We start from the raw sequence: 14,966 nt of genomic DNA on the forward strand, positions 1-14,966 counted from the left end.
GAATTGTGTACTGTGCCTCAGAAGACCGGACCCCAAACGTGTTTATATTTACAGTGCATTTTTAACACTTACCGGATCAATGTTAAACCAAATATGTGACATCAGTGCTTCAACCTTAATTTTATGAAGCTACGAGAATATTTGTTGTGTGCAAATAAAACAAAAATAACAACTTAAATTCTTTGGGTGTTCACGAAAGTATCACAATGCATGCGTGTGCATTCCTCTGCTAGCAAAAAAGCCACAGCTCTTGTGAATGGCAGCGGTACTCTTGTGAATGGCGGTGGAGACTGACATGAAAGAGAAGAATTTGCTGAATAAAGTCATCATTTTTGTTTTCTTTGCACACAAAAAGTATTCTCGTAGCTTCATAAAATTAAGGTTGTTCCACTGATGTCACGTGGACTATTTTAATGATGTCCTTACTACCTTTCTGGGCCTTGAACTTGGTTGTTCCATTGCTGTATGTGAACGGTCAGAAAGCTCTCGTATTTCATTCAAAATATCTTACCGGTACTTTTTGTTCAGAAGATGAATGAAGTTCTTAAGGGGTGAGTAATTAATGACAGAAATTTTCATTTTTGGGTGAACTATCCCTTTAAGAGTGTACAAAGAAAGGCAGTGGATCCAAAATGATATCAAATGGCATTTAATTGTATGGATCAAAAATATAACACACACACATTTTTCAAAATATCTTCTCATATACATATTTGGAACAATGTTAGGGTGGGTAAATTTTTGTATGAACTATCCTGATTATCCTGTCATGCCAATACTGGCTCAACTAATGACCAATTTGTCCTACCAAACATATATTTCAGTATTTTTGCACATTTAAACACTCTGTGCTGTTTCATAAAATGCATGCTGTCTGTGCCACATACATCAAGCAGCCTTACGGTGCCCAGTATTGATATTCCCTTTCACCGTCTGCATTCACAGCAGATGTGCAATAAACACTGTTTTGCAGTCTGCTCATGTCACTCGTTCAGCACTGTTGATTTGAAAGCAAGCCGCTGCTAGGATCGGTTGTTTGAGGTAGCTGAGGTAGCAGAAGGAGCTCCTCCTCCCCTGCTCCTTTCCCCTCTCTTCCTGCTCACACAATAGGAGGGCAGGATTCTGCAGTTACTATGACACCCGGCCAGCCCTCCTCAGCAATGCAGCGGTCTACGGTTCAGTTCTCTCAGCCTCCTTCAGGTTCACTTGCACACACGTATACACGCAAGCCGACAAGCCTGTAGAAGTGGATTTGAATGCACTAGTCCTTTGACATCAATGTAGCATTTGAGAGGGTGCAAGAGGGAAGCAGGTTGTAGGAGATTCATTCTGGGAGCAGCATGGGCCTGGCTCTCTTTTGATGCTGTGCAATGCTGTGGACTGCCTTGGAAATGCCTCTGACATCTACGGTGAGCTTATTATTGCTTGTCTTCTGTGTTTGACACTTTGGCTTTGTCCCGCATGGTTCGTCGAAACCATTTTTAATCAAATATGAATGTTCAAAGAGCGTCTGTCTGGGAATTGACAGGAAAAAATGTTGCCTGCAGCGCTTGTGTTGCTCTTTCTAAGCAAACTCTCACATCTCTTAATAAACATTACAAATATAATGCTTTTGTACTCGTTTTAAAAGAGATTTTATTAGCGGATGAGCCAAAATGGACTTTTTTGCGATTCTTATGGGTATACAGAGGTCTCTGTGATAGTGCTTGGAAATACAGTAATATAATATCATCAATATAATATAATATGTGCTGTCAAGGCACAATGTTGACTTTGTGTTCCTCAGAGAGAAACCGACCAAACAAATGAGTAAAACAGGTTCTCTGGATGGACAAGGACCAAGACAATGTCAGCTTGTCATCTTTGAAGGATGACTTTAATTAGTTTTCTGCAACCAGTATGGTCTGTCAAATGCAGCAAGTAGGGGAGCATTGCTTTTCAGAGATCTGCTGAGTGAATTTCTCTGATCAAAGCTAAGAACATATTGAGTTGATCTAGAAATGTTTATCGATCTGGGTAAGCAACAAATCGCCTTTTGTCTTCATCATGAGGACCATCTTGGGCACAGAACATTCTATCTGTTAAGAAACATTGGCATTGGCACAGAACACTGACAAATGAATTGCCCTGAAGATCTTCAAGATATTTCTCTGATGAAAAATGCCAGGTTTGTTTTTAACCCATTGAAATGGCATTTTCCATTGAAAAGAAAGGCATCATCAGAACACAATGTCCAAGTAATGAGCCCCGAGGGACATTGAGTGGCTTTCCCCATTAAACTCATGCATTCTTCATTTCTTTCCATTGTCGTGAACAGGGAAAAGCCTTTCCCCTGTTTTCCGAGACATGCCTTGCCTCTTTTCCTGTTGTTGCCGTAGGGTTCCTCTCGCTGGCTCGGGTCACAGGGTTCGATGATTCTTGTCAGTCAGGTCTCTAATGCTTTAACCTTTCTGAGCAGAGAATGTTGGCAAAACCCAGATGATCTTTTCACCTGTTGACAGCTGAATGTGCTCTCTAAGGTCAACAGAGTTTTTTTCTTTTTAACACATGCGTCGTCCCATCCTCAGGTGAAAGATGTCCTGGAACATACAGAGATTGTCTGAGAACAGGCCTGTCTTTGTTTATGTATAAATGTCCTGAGTGTTTTGCTTGCACTTCCTTACCTGTCAGAGCCAGGCTATCTCTGGCACTTAAAATTCCACAGTTTAGGCTGACGATTTCACAAAAGGTGGCTGCTTTGACTTGTTGTCAAAGTTTGTATGACAGAAGTGTTTCCTCTATGATTATTGCTACATTGTAGATTTATTCTGCTTTTCTGTTTTGTTTGCTGTTCCAAAAGTAAATAATAATAATAATAATAATGCCCATTTTTTTCCTGAGGGTGATCAGAAGTTAATTTGTTCCAGAGATTAATAAAGTAATTAAAGTGTGTAAATAATCAACAGTAAAACAATCATGCTGTATTGGGCAAACATCCGAATAATTAACACACACACACACATGTTGGTTTTTGTGGTTTATGGGGACTCTCCATAGGCGTAATGGTTTTTATACTGAACAAACTGTGTGTGCTATTGCCCTACACCAACCCTACACCTAAACTTAGCCCTCACAGGAGACTTTGTGCATTTTTAGATTTTCAAAAAAACACCATTTAGTATGTTTTTTTTTTTTTTAAGCCTTTTGAATTACGGGGACATAGGCAGTGTCCTCATAAACCACATTCATATTGTAATACCTCTGTCATACCCATGTCATTATACAAATTTGTGTCCTCATAAACCACATAAACATGCGCACACACACACACACACACATATATACACAGTATATATATGAAGAGTTCCAATACAAAAGCCTCTAAAAGCCATCTTGGTCAAAAATGAGATAATAATACTGAGTGAATTCTCTCCACAGAGAGTACTTTCACTTCAAATGCACTAAATCCCAGCCTCAACCCATTCAGAAGTACCAGTACTTACTAAGTAAACCTAAAGAAAAACGGCAGACGTACTTAGAGGCTTGTATATATATATATATATATATATATATATATATATATATATATATATATATATATATATATATATATATGTATATGTATATGTATATGTATATGTATATGTATATATATATGTATATATATATATATATATATATATATATATATATATATAAATTATTTAATATTATAATTAATAAAAATATCAATAATATAATCAATGTTATTATTATTAAATCATTTTAAAATAATTGTTGTTGTTTTTAATTTGTTTAATAAATATTTGTCCGTTTTTTTCCTAAAGGTGATCAGAAGTTAATAAAAGCACATGTAAAATTGAGTAAATTAGTCGATTTTGTAAGTAAGTGTGTCAATACTACTATAAATAGTTAATAGTATTAATATAATAAGTGTTATTATTATTATTATTATTATTATTATTATTACTGCTATAGGTTACATTATTACTGTTGTTGTTAAATATTTGTAAATATTTCTTTTTAGTCAAATTAATTTATTTAAAAAAGTACATGACCCCTCCCCCCAGTTTTTTTTTTTTTTTTTTTCTTTGTGTTCTTTTTGTTCTTTTGGTTTTGTCCTTTGAACTCTTATGGGGGTCCAGAACCACCCCAGCCCCCGCCTCAATTCAAACACTGGTCTTTGTTTACTTTTCCTGTTTCTTATTTTTGTCTTTTTCTCACTCTCTGTCTGTGACAGGGTCAAGCGCGTCGGCGAAAGAACATGCCGGAGTTTCTGGGCGATGCCAGCGCCCCCAATCAAGACTCTGTATCCCAGTTGAGCGGTTCTCTCCCAGGATCTATAACGGGTACAGACCGCTGGAGGAACCGTGCTGCCAGCCGATTCAGTGGCCTCTTCAGTTCCAACTCAGGAAACGGCTCTCTTGGGAAGGTGAGCATCTGTGAGAATCCAAGGGTTGTTGTTTGTGCAAGGCACTTTCTCGTATGCAAAACAAGCACTTACATATTCTTGGCAAGCCTTTTGCATTTCACACTTGAGTGAGTGTGTAACCACTAAGGAAGAGATATCAATTTATTAAAGTGCTGCACCACTTAAGGGTGAAATTGGCCAACCAAAAACAGGAAAAATGTACAAGTAGAATTTTCCTATAAGTCCACACTCATTTTTCCCTCACGTGCAGGACCTTTGGTGTATTTTTGTTAGCATGCCCTAGAAATTTAGGTTGGTTGACACCCTTTCTGGCTCGGGAGTGTAAAGTTGGGGTTAAAGCTCAGACTAGGCTCTTTTCCTCTCTATGTCACTCTTGTAAAAATCGCATAATAGCTTGACGTTGGTCCGGTATGGACAACAATGCCTGCTTAATGGTGACCACTGCTTATGAGATCATTAAATGTACCTTGAGATTTACTCCATGCTAAAAACAATAAACCATTGTGTTGATATGAGTAATCATATTGTGTCTAATATATGAGTAATCATATTGTGTCTTAAATGACAGATTTTTCATTTTTGGGTGAACTATGCCTTTAACGTAATGGGGTAAAATAAATACAGTATTTTTTAATAGTTGTTATTTTGTTATGCTTGGGATGCACAATGTATCAGTACCATATCATTATCTGATGGTGTTAAATATTTAATTTATTTGTCAGTTTTTTTTATTAATTGTTTTTTATTTTTGATTAACTTCAAACCATCATCTAATGCCTACTTGAAGTTCATCTTTAAAGGCCCTAAGAAAATAAAAACATTGTTAAATGTAATATTTAACAAAATGTAATATTAAAAAAAACATAAATTTTTCATCTGTACATTTTAATGGTCTGATGTCTAAATCAACTTGTAGCATTTAAAATGATTGATTTATGTTTTAACTGGAATTTTTTTATTTACTTTTATTTAGTTTTTTTTTCAAACAAACTAGTAAAGAATTAATTTTTGATTTTCTCTCCAATTTAAATATTTAAATTTCTCTTCTCAGGAGTGTGATCGTGTGGAACAGCTGCAGAGTAAACTGTACTCATATACTATGTTCGGATTACCCAAGATGCCTCTGCAGCTTTTGTTTCACAGAGACTCATGGGAAGAGGAGCCCAACTTGGAGCTAGAAGAGAGCTGGAAGCAGCTTTTGGACAATCCTGAAGTAAACGCACTACACTGCATAATGCATTTGTCACTTTGGGAATTTGTATATAGTTTCATTCAGACATTATAACCCATTATAAAATGTGGAACTACATAATATGACTTCATCTCCGATGATAATTCTGTCAGGTTAATGACCATAACCAGTTAAGAATGGTTTTATGACAGCTTTTCCATTGATGTTTTGGTGTCATGGAGATGGATGTTTTACTGCTCTTGTTGTAATCAATTTTCTAGAAGTAACTACAGTAACAAAACAGTGCTTTTTTATTCTTAAGCAAAATCAAAACGGCACTCTCTAAGTTTCTGACAGATCAATCTAGAGGCACTTCAACTCCCAAAACTATTGCTAGCCAGACAAATAAGCATAATTTACTCTCAATGACCCAACTTTCTGTTAAATCCAACATGAGAGAGATATTCACAAAATTGCCAATGTTTTGTCATGACCACAGAACTCACTGTCTAGCTTTGTTCAAGCTGTATAATATAAATTATTCTAATATGCTGATTTGATACTCGAGAAACATCTCTTCTTATTATTAATGATTCTTTGATGAATAGAGAGTCATCCTTTTATGTTCATGCAAAATCTAATGTTTTTCCATGTTTTTGTTTGTTTGATTTTTGCTTGTAGATTTTAACCAGACGTCAGTGCCATCAGCAAGAGGCCATATGGGAGCTGCTGCAGACAGAGTCAGACTACATCAAGAAATTGCACGTCATTACTGATGTAAGAGCCTGCTGATGTTTACTTCAGTACATTATCTTAGTATATACTCAGATGTGTGTAAAAATATTTTTTTGAAATGGGTCTCGTTGTTTTCAACAAGGCCATGAGAGGAATTTCTAATATTTATCTTTCAGGTGCTCATTGACTTCAGCATTTATGGTACTTTTATGTGTCTTGTGACAGATTATATGTGAAACTTTATAGCACGGTATAATCAGAATCTCTTCCTCTTTCGCCAGCTGTTTCTGTGTGGCCTGCTGAACCTGCAGGAGAGTGGTTTGCTAAGTGAAGTCGAACCTGTGCGCCTCTTCAGTAACATTCAGGACATTGTGCAACTTCACACATCCCTGTGGGCTGAGGTCATGTTGCCGGTGTTAGAGAAAGCCAGACAGAAAAGATCAGTGATCGACCCCACTGAACTACATCAGGGCTTCAGCACTGTGAGTGTGTGAATATCATTTGTCAAGACTTTAGTGAACAGTTCACCCAAAACTGAAAATTAGCTGAAATTGACTCATCCATAGGCCCTTGAAGTTTTGGATGAGTTTGTTGTATGTTCACTGAATGCGTGCCGACAGAATGAGAGTTCAAAAATGTCACAATAATCTACAAGTAATCAGAAAGCCACATTTGAAGTAAATTCATCATCAAGACATTTTTCCACTTCAAACCATTGCTTTTGGCTTATATATGAGTCCTCTATCCATAATAATGCTTTCTCCGGTGGAAAAAAATTGTCTTGTTTGAATCAGAATTTTATCAGTGTTTGAACTCTAATTCTTGCGGCACTCATTAGTTAATTTTCAGCAATTTTGTGAACTAAAATCCTTTAAAGTTTTCAAAATTGCCCCTACATTTTTAAAGGTAATTTTGCTGGCCTGATTTAGTTTTTTTTATGTGCAGTTTGGTTTCCGATTCAAGCCCTACATCCATTACTGCATGGAGGAAGAGGCCTGTATGGAGTACATGCGCACTTTACTGAAAGACAATGAACTCTTCAGAATATACGTAACTGTGAGTAATTATTACCATCCATATCTGGTTACTCTTCAGCCAGACACATTAACCTTTGATGGATTCAGTCTGGGGACATGTCTGAAGGTTTATTGTAAATGAGAGATATGAGAGATCACCTGCATTGTAACTGCGCTCTCATTATGACTCAGTGATTCCATCATGGTCTGCTTGTGCTGTCAGTGCTTGTTTATGATTGTTCACCAAATGAGACTTTCAATAAACTTTTCCATCCTGTAGTGGGCAGAAACTCATAAACAGTGCAACCGGCTGAAGCTGACAGACATGTTGGTGAAGCCTCATCAAAGACTTACTAAATATCCACTGCTGCTCAAAAGCGTGTTGAAAAAGACAGATGACCCGCCAACTCGTGAGGCCCTTAACAAAATGGTAAGAAATTCTTTCTAAAATCTTTGCAGTAGAGCACATGCACACATTTTTCAGTAGTAAATTGTTTATTTTAATGTTGTTTACAATGGTGTATTCAAACTAGGGGGTTTTGGGATTGGACAGTCCATGCCAAATTGTATTGAATTATATAATACTCACCATAATATTGTGAAATATTCAGATGTCTAAGACCACATTTAAATTCTCTGAAAAAATAAAGAAAGGAATTTTAACCGGGTAAAAGTTTAAAGTAAACAATTTTATACATATACATACATGCATACATACAGTGCCCTCCGTAAGTATTGGAACAGTAAAGACAAACTTGCTCTGTTGGCTGTGGAGTCAAGACATTTGCAAATATGATTAAAAGATGAATATGAGACAAAACTTCAGAATGTCACATTTTATTAATAATAATAAAATGTGACATTCTGTAGTTTTGTCTCATATTCATCGTTTAATCATATTTGTAAATGTCTTGACTCCACAGCCAACAGAGCAATTTTGTCTTTACTGTTCCAATACGTTTGGAGGGCACTGTGTGTATGTATGTTTGTGTGTGTGTGTGTATATATATATATGTAACAGTAACAGTATATATATATACTGTTATGTTATATTATATAACCTATATTATTATTGTTATTATTATTTAGATATTTAAGACATACGTTTTTTTTTTTTTTTTTTACTTTTTACTTAATTTGTTTTACTGATAATATTAAAAAAAATATATATATTTTTTTTAGAGAAATACTAGCACTTTGGACTGTATTTAGTGGCTATATATATATATATATATATATATATATATTATCTTTATTGTGTATTGACAGAATAGTAAACATCAATAATATTTCTGTGATGTGACATAGTAAATATAAATATATAAAATATAAAATAATCAAATAATAAAAATTAGTTTTTGTGGTCAGGTGGCTGCTGTTGAATGCTTCATTAATAGTGTGGACTCACAAATGAGACAAAGGGAGGAAAAACAGAAGCTGGCTGCCATCGCTGGACGTATAGAGGCGTATGAGGCCGTGGAGGGGGCCAGCGAGGAGGTGGAGAGGGTGAGACAAATAAACCATATGAGTCATTATCTTCAGAATGTTGCATGGTTTATGAGATCTTGAAGAAACAAGTAGCAACTCCAGATCTGCTAAGTGTCTCTATAACCAGCCATTGTGTGTGCATTGACCCCTCAGATCCTCAGGGAATATAATAATTTTGACCTGACCGCTCCAGTCATGGGCGCTCCACCTGAAGAGACTCGTCAGCTGCTCCTTGAGGGAGCTCTGAAGATGAAGGAGGGTAAAGAGAGCAGGGTATGATTTCCTCTTTATATTTGTTACATGAAGAAACAGAGCCAGCATTTCTGAGTGCACTTTAGTAAGAAATATATTTTTAACTAACAGCCGATAGTTGTCTAAAAGCTTCTCACTGGTCTCCATTAACTCCTTTTTCTGACAGATGGATGTATACTGTTTCCTGTTCACTGACGTTCTGTTGATTACTAAGTCGGTGAAGCGTGTGGAGAAAGTGAAGGTGATCCGGCAGCCTCTCGTCATCCATAACGTGGTGTGCCGAGAGCTGAAAGACCCAGGAAGCTTCCTCCTTATCTACCTCAACGAGTTTCGCTGTGCCGTGGCCTCCTACTGCTTTCAGGCCAACAGTGGCACTCAGAGCCGCAGCTGGATTGAGGCCGTTTACAATGCACAGGTATTAGAATTAACCTTTTGGTTACTAACCGTTGGTTACTTAAGCCATTGCTGGTTTTAATATGAAGAGTTTCCCCATGCAGAACCAGCTCCAGAGACTTTGCTCTGAGTCCCAGAGAGATGACACGGATGACAGGGATGAGGATGAGACGGAAAGCAGCATGTCCACTTCCAGCTCTCCATCATTACAGCACAGAGAGGCGCTAGGCAAGAGGTACTGTATATAAAGTGTTCCTTATGTACTGTATAGTGCATGTAGATTATTCCTGTAGCTCAAACAGTACAGCATGGCGCTAACAAGACCATGCAATGTAAGCCATTTTAGAAAAAAATCTTAAATGTAAATAACAAATGACAACTGACAAATGCATACCTTAAAATGTAAAAAAAAAAGATGATTAAAATATATCATTCTTGCTTGAATGAATATGATTTAAAAAAAAAAGGTAATATGTATTAATACATTAGTAATTTATGTAATATATATATAATGAAATATTCCTAAATATATATTTTCATTTCCATTTAGTCATTTAACAGACGCTTTTATCCAAAGCTATAATAAAAAAATAATAATAATAATAAAAACAAAAAAAATAATAATAGAGAATGCTAGTGTTAGAGGGTCCATTTTTAAATACAAAGAAAACAAGTAATAGAATAGAAATAGAATAGACAGTGGAAGTGTTAAGAGGGTAATTGTTTTAATAAAAAGAAAACAAGTTGAAATAGAAATAGAATAGAGAACGCTAGTGTTAGAGGGTCCTTTTTTTAAATGCAAAGAAAACAAGTAGTAGAATAGGAATTGAATAGAGAGTGTGAGTGTTAAAGGGTCAAGTTTTTTGAACGAAAGAAAAAAGAAAACAAGTAGATAAAATAAAAATAGAATAGAGTGCAAGTGTAAGAGGGTCAAGTGTAGATGGTCTGATATTAATACATTATTAATATATGTAACTAATATGTATGTATATATGAATATATGAATGAAAGATATAATGCAGTGTATGAAATGAATATATGAAAGAAATAATCATGAAGAAATACGACTGTAAAGTACTAGTTACTATCAGAATCACTATCACAATCTTAGCATGACCTTTTCTTAATTGACACAGTATGTTTATTGAAGCATCAAAGCACATCCAGCAGTCTAATAAATATTCGGTTTTCTTTTCCAAAAGCCTCTCTCTTTCACCAAGTCACTCTGATGGCTCCACAGAAACTCTTTCTGTGGCGGCTATGGAAGAAACAGATGGGCTTGGGTCCCTGTCAACCGTTCAGACTGCATCGTTGAGAAACTCCCTGCTGTCTTCATCAAACCTGCGGGATTCCTTCTGTACTAATGACAGCAAAACTCTGGAAAGTGTGAGTGATTTGATTGCCACGGACATGGATCCAGAAAGTCGCTCTCTTTCTATCGACAGTGCGTACGGAACTCTCTCGCCTCAGTCCCTGATCGCAGAGCTGGACTTAAAGGGTGCGGTTTGCCAGAGCGAGGGAGAAGAAACTGATGCTGGGGAGGAAGAAGAGGCATTTGAGGATGATGAAGATGGTGATGAGGAGGATTCAATAACCTGGAATGGCTCTCAGATTACTGTAAATGAGTCCTTCGTTTCAGATGGCCATGCAAACAATGGGAAGGATGATTTTTCAGGGATGTCTCAGGCCCTGGGTTGTCGCTCACATACGTTACGGCGCCGTTTGCCTGTCCAGCCCCGTCCAGACTACCTGCAGTACTTTGCCCTCAGGTCACGCTCTGAAGACGACCTGCTTCAGTGCCTCGCAGCTCCTCGCTGTCGCTCTGGCAGGAACAACGTCAGCAAGAGCTTGACACACCTCGCCAAACAGACGTCTCGCAGCACAGAGCGATTCCAGTCGGACGAGGAAGACTTCCGTGAAGACCCCAAAGCACTGTCAAGCAAGCTGACCAACACGCTTAGGAGAGCAGAGGCCAGGCACGTGCAAAGGACCCTCAGCTGCCCCAATGGCGAGGCGGACTGTGAGACTAAAGAGAATGAGACACCGCCCTCTGGTGGTCTGGAGGAGGAAGAGAGTGACTTGGTGCTATCCCAGCAGCCACATCAGCAGCATAAGAAACTTACAGTGGCTCAGTTGCACAGGATACGTGCTACCATGGTGCTCAATTCAACACTGACAGCATCGTAAGTCTACAATATTTCACATATTTAGGTCATATTTCACTCCAAAATATAATGTATAATATAAAAACAATACTTTTCATAAATATATAATACATTAATATTTATCTTGCACAAAAATAAGATTTTTACACTGTGACATTATTTCATGACAATTAAGAATACTGATATCTTCAGTTGTCCGTGGCTTTATCATTACTATAATTAAGAAAAATATAAAACCTAAAATTTGAAGTACATGGGGTCAGTAAGATTTCTTAAATGTTTTTCAAGGGAGTCTCATATGCTCAGCAAGGCTGCATTTATTTGACCTGAAGTACTGTAAAAACATTAATATTATTAAATATTTTTACAATTTAAAAAGTTTTTTCTGTTTTAATATATTTTTTAAATGTTTTTTATATGAATTTTCAGCAGTCATTATTTCAGCCCTCATTTGTTGCTGTTGCAAGAAACAATTCTTCTTTTATTAATATTAAAAACAATAATATACTGCAGTATTAATAAAAATATTGCTTTGAATAATATTTTGTGGAAACTGTGGAAACCTTTGATGAATGGAAAGTTCAAATCAACATTTATTTAGTAAATGTCTTTGCTGTCATTTTTGATAAATTTAATGCATCCTTAAAATAAATCCTTCTGACTCAAACTTTTAAACAGTAGTATACATTTGTAAAATACAATTTGATAGCATTTGTTGTGCAGGTTTTAATTTAGTGCTTGTGCCTGGACATGATGATTTTTATTACTGAGAATATTTTGTAATGAAAAAGTTCCTAAAACAGGTTTGATATTTAATGCAAAATATAATGTCTTGTATCCACAAGCAAGTTGCAATTCAAACATGTTGCTTAGTTCTTGTCTTTCTTCACCAACTACACATGGTAAATTAGCCATTCTTATAAACTTGCCATAAAAAGATGTCAACACTAGGCATTAGTATGTACCCCTCAAACTTTTGTCTTCTGTCTAATAGCTTGCTGACAGTTTGTTCCTGCACTTTGTTACAGAACTCTCCCTCATTGTCCAGACATGCTCGCCCAGCGTGTCCTCCTCATTGTTAATGTACTCCAAAAAGTGTGGCACGCCATTAGCCATCAGTGTGTACTCAGCCCATTATAAGACAATGTGCTCTTCTGATATAGCACTGATCTCAGTCAGCCAAGCCCCTATTGTCTAGACTTCATGGGAAGTTGGCATTTCAACGTCCAACGCTTTTGTCCCTAGTGTCTTTTATCTAATAATCTCAGTCTCCACCCAGAGTTATTAAGAGAATTGTACTTTCAGAGAGAATTGCTGGATCTGGAATCCTGAGTACTAGGTTGTTCGCCTTTTTTCTATGTATTGTATCTATTTTGGTCTCTAATTGTTCCCTTATGTTAGAGTGATGATCTGTTGTTATGAAATGCTCGGCAGTTGCTTTGAAATGATGTAAATGATGATGTCACATCACATATATATTATAAATTTGCTATTTATATTAACATTTTTCTGTTTCTCTCTGTTTCTCTAGGGAAGTTTAGTGTTTGAGTAAAGGAAGCTGAAGCCATTAGCTGGTCTACTGGTGGGACTTAAACCAAGTTTTTAGTCCAAGACTAAATCTGTACCCAAGAGGACGTACAACTCAGTGACTCAAATACAAACAGGCAGAACCAGGCAGAACGCTGTGGAACTCTCAGTTAAAAGCCATGATCATAATTCTCTAATTTAATATTGAATATGATGTTAAAGGGTCATATATACAAAGACGTTCATTTTGTATAATACCTGTCTGACAAAAAGAGACTTGAGTAAATTTTTAGTTAACGATGCACCAGTTAGGGCTTTTGCAGAGTAAAAGGGACATTGTGGCTAACATTTAACCTCTACTCCATGCATTACTGCCCTGTGGAGGTCTGTTTTCACAAAAATTATGAATATAAACTCAAAAGCACTCTTCATTCCAGTCATTTCATTTGACATCTGAGTCCTAAGGGCTTTTTTTGCAATGCTAGATGATGTAGCTCCTGAAACTCCTAAAATGGATTTATTCTTTTAGGTTGTAGGAATTTACTGAATCCTTTTTTGATATGAAAAAAAAGTTTAAAAAAAAGAACAACTGTGGACTACTTTTGCTTCAAACACCACAATAATCGATTTGCATGCATTTGTTTTTTTTTTCAGTGTTCTGTAAATATGGTATTTATTGAACCTGCTTTGTTTTGAAGAAAATATCCTTATTGTTGATGCCTTTTGATTGTTTATTTTTGCTATTTGAATGGTTAGCACTGTCTCTGATTTGTCAATTGACATGAAAATAAGGGCTTAATCCATGTCTTATGCCTGGATTTGATCAGTTTACATGTGTTGCTTCAATATTTACAGGTTACAAATTTGCACAGTCCTTCTAAAGAGAAAACACAATCTGCAAACGTCCAATTAAAATGCTTCAGATGCCAAATCCACTGCCAAAATGTGTCCATTTTGTTTATTTATGCAACTGAATGAATATAATCTGTTATTAAGGAGAAGATATTCCAAAAAATGACATCAGAACAAAGAAGGGGGCTGAGAGTGACTAATCTGAATGCAGGGCAAATCTGAATCCTTGTCTCACCTCGATCATGTTTAATTTACAATGTGCCTATTTTTCGTTTTCTAACCTTTTCAAGCAACATGGTTCTAGAGTGCAGTGAGGAAAGACTACAGGGTCAGACTGGTGAGCTGTTGAGCTGTCAAATATAAAATATTCCAGTGATCCACAAGGTGGCAGCAAATATCTACTTTTTTTTTTTAAATCTTTGACCAAAAAGAAAAAAAGGTGAAGTGACATACAGCCGAGTATGGTGATTCGTGCTCTGCATTTAACCCATCCAAAGTGCACACACACAGCAGTGAACACACACACACAGAGCAGTGGGCAGCCATTTACACAGTGGCACCCAGGAAGCAGTTGGGGGTTCGAACCCGCAACTTTTTGATTACGAGTCCAACTCGGAAACCATTAGACCGCGACTTCCCACTTCATATGTCTGCACAGCTGATGGAAATATGATCATGCAACCTATTTTTCATTTTCATGTAAACCCAAATATGAACAGGCCGAGATGTAAAATCCTCTTAAGCACTATGTTTAGAAATAAGGTATAATGTTTAGAAATAAATGTGCCACTATATCAGAATCAGAATTAGCTTTATTGGCCAAGTATGTTTACACATACAAGGAATTTGTTTTAGTGACAGAAGCTCCACAGTGCAACAGAAAGACCGCAACAGGACAGGACAGATATTAAAAGAGTAATATCCAAATAGGCAATGTACAAAACAGCAAAAACACA

General features: G+C 36.5%; 1 protein-coding gene across 3 annotated transcripts in view; it reads left to right on the forward strand.

The window, feature by feature from the left end:
• LOC306856560 (pleckstrin homology domain-containing family G member 5-like) overlaps nucleotides 1-14,098 on the forward strand; it is a gene marked incomplete at its 3' end in the record, with an annotated part of 39,349 nt that extends 25,251 nt beyond the window's left edge. For 2 of the 3 annotated variants that reach the window (XM_079395914.1, XM_079395916.1), the window contains 12 exons: nucleotides 4,220-4,411; nucleotides 5,463-5,624; nucleotides 6,264-6,359; nucleotides 6,599-6,799; nucleotides 7,263-7,373; nucleotides 7,614-7,763; nucleotides 8,702-8,839; nucleotides 8,975-9,094; nucleotides 9,240-9,488; nucleotides 9,571-9,701; nucleotides 10,669-11,649; nucleotides 13,163-14,098. In XM_079395914.1, coding sequence (XP_079252040.1) covers nucleotides 4,220-4,411; nucleotides 5,463-5,624; nucleotides 6,264-6,359; nucleotides 6,599-6,799; nucleotides 7,263-7,373; nucleotides 7,614-7,763; nucleotides 8,702-8,839; nucleotides 8,975-9,094; nucleotides 9,240-9,488; nucleotides 9,571-9,701; nucleotides 10,669-11,649; nucleotides 13,163-13,172 — 2,541 coding nt within the window. Of the gene's footprint in view, nucleotides 1-4,219; nucleotides 4,412-5,462; nucleotides 5,625-6,263; nucleotides 6,360-6,598; nucleotides 6,800-7,262; nucleotides 7,374-7,613; nucleotides 7,764-8,701; nucleotides 8,840-8,974; nucleotides 9,095-9,239; nucleotides 9,489-9,570; nucleotides 9,702-10,668; nucleotides 11,654-13,162 lie in introns of those variants that run through there. The other variant, XM_079395915.1, reaches the window with a different exon arrangement.
• Nucleotides 14,099-14,966: the final 868 nt, after the last annotated feature.

Source organism: Barbus barbus, assembly GCF_936440315.1.
Source record: "Barbus barbus genome assembly, chromosome: 37".
Taxonomy (NCBI): Eukaryota; Metazoa; Chordata; class Actinopteri; order Cypriniformes; family Cyprinidae; genus Barbus; species Barbus barbus.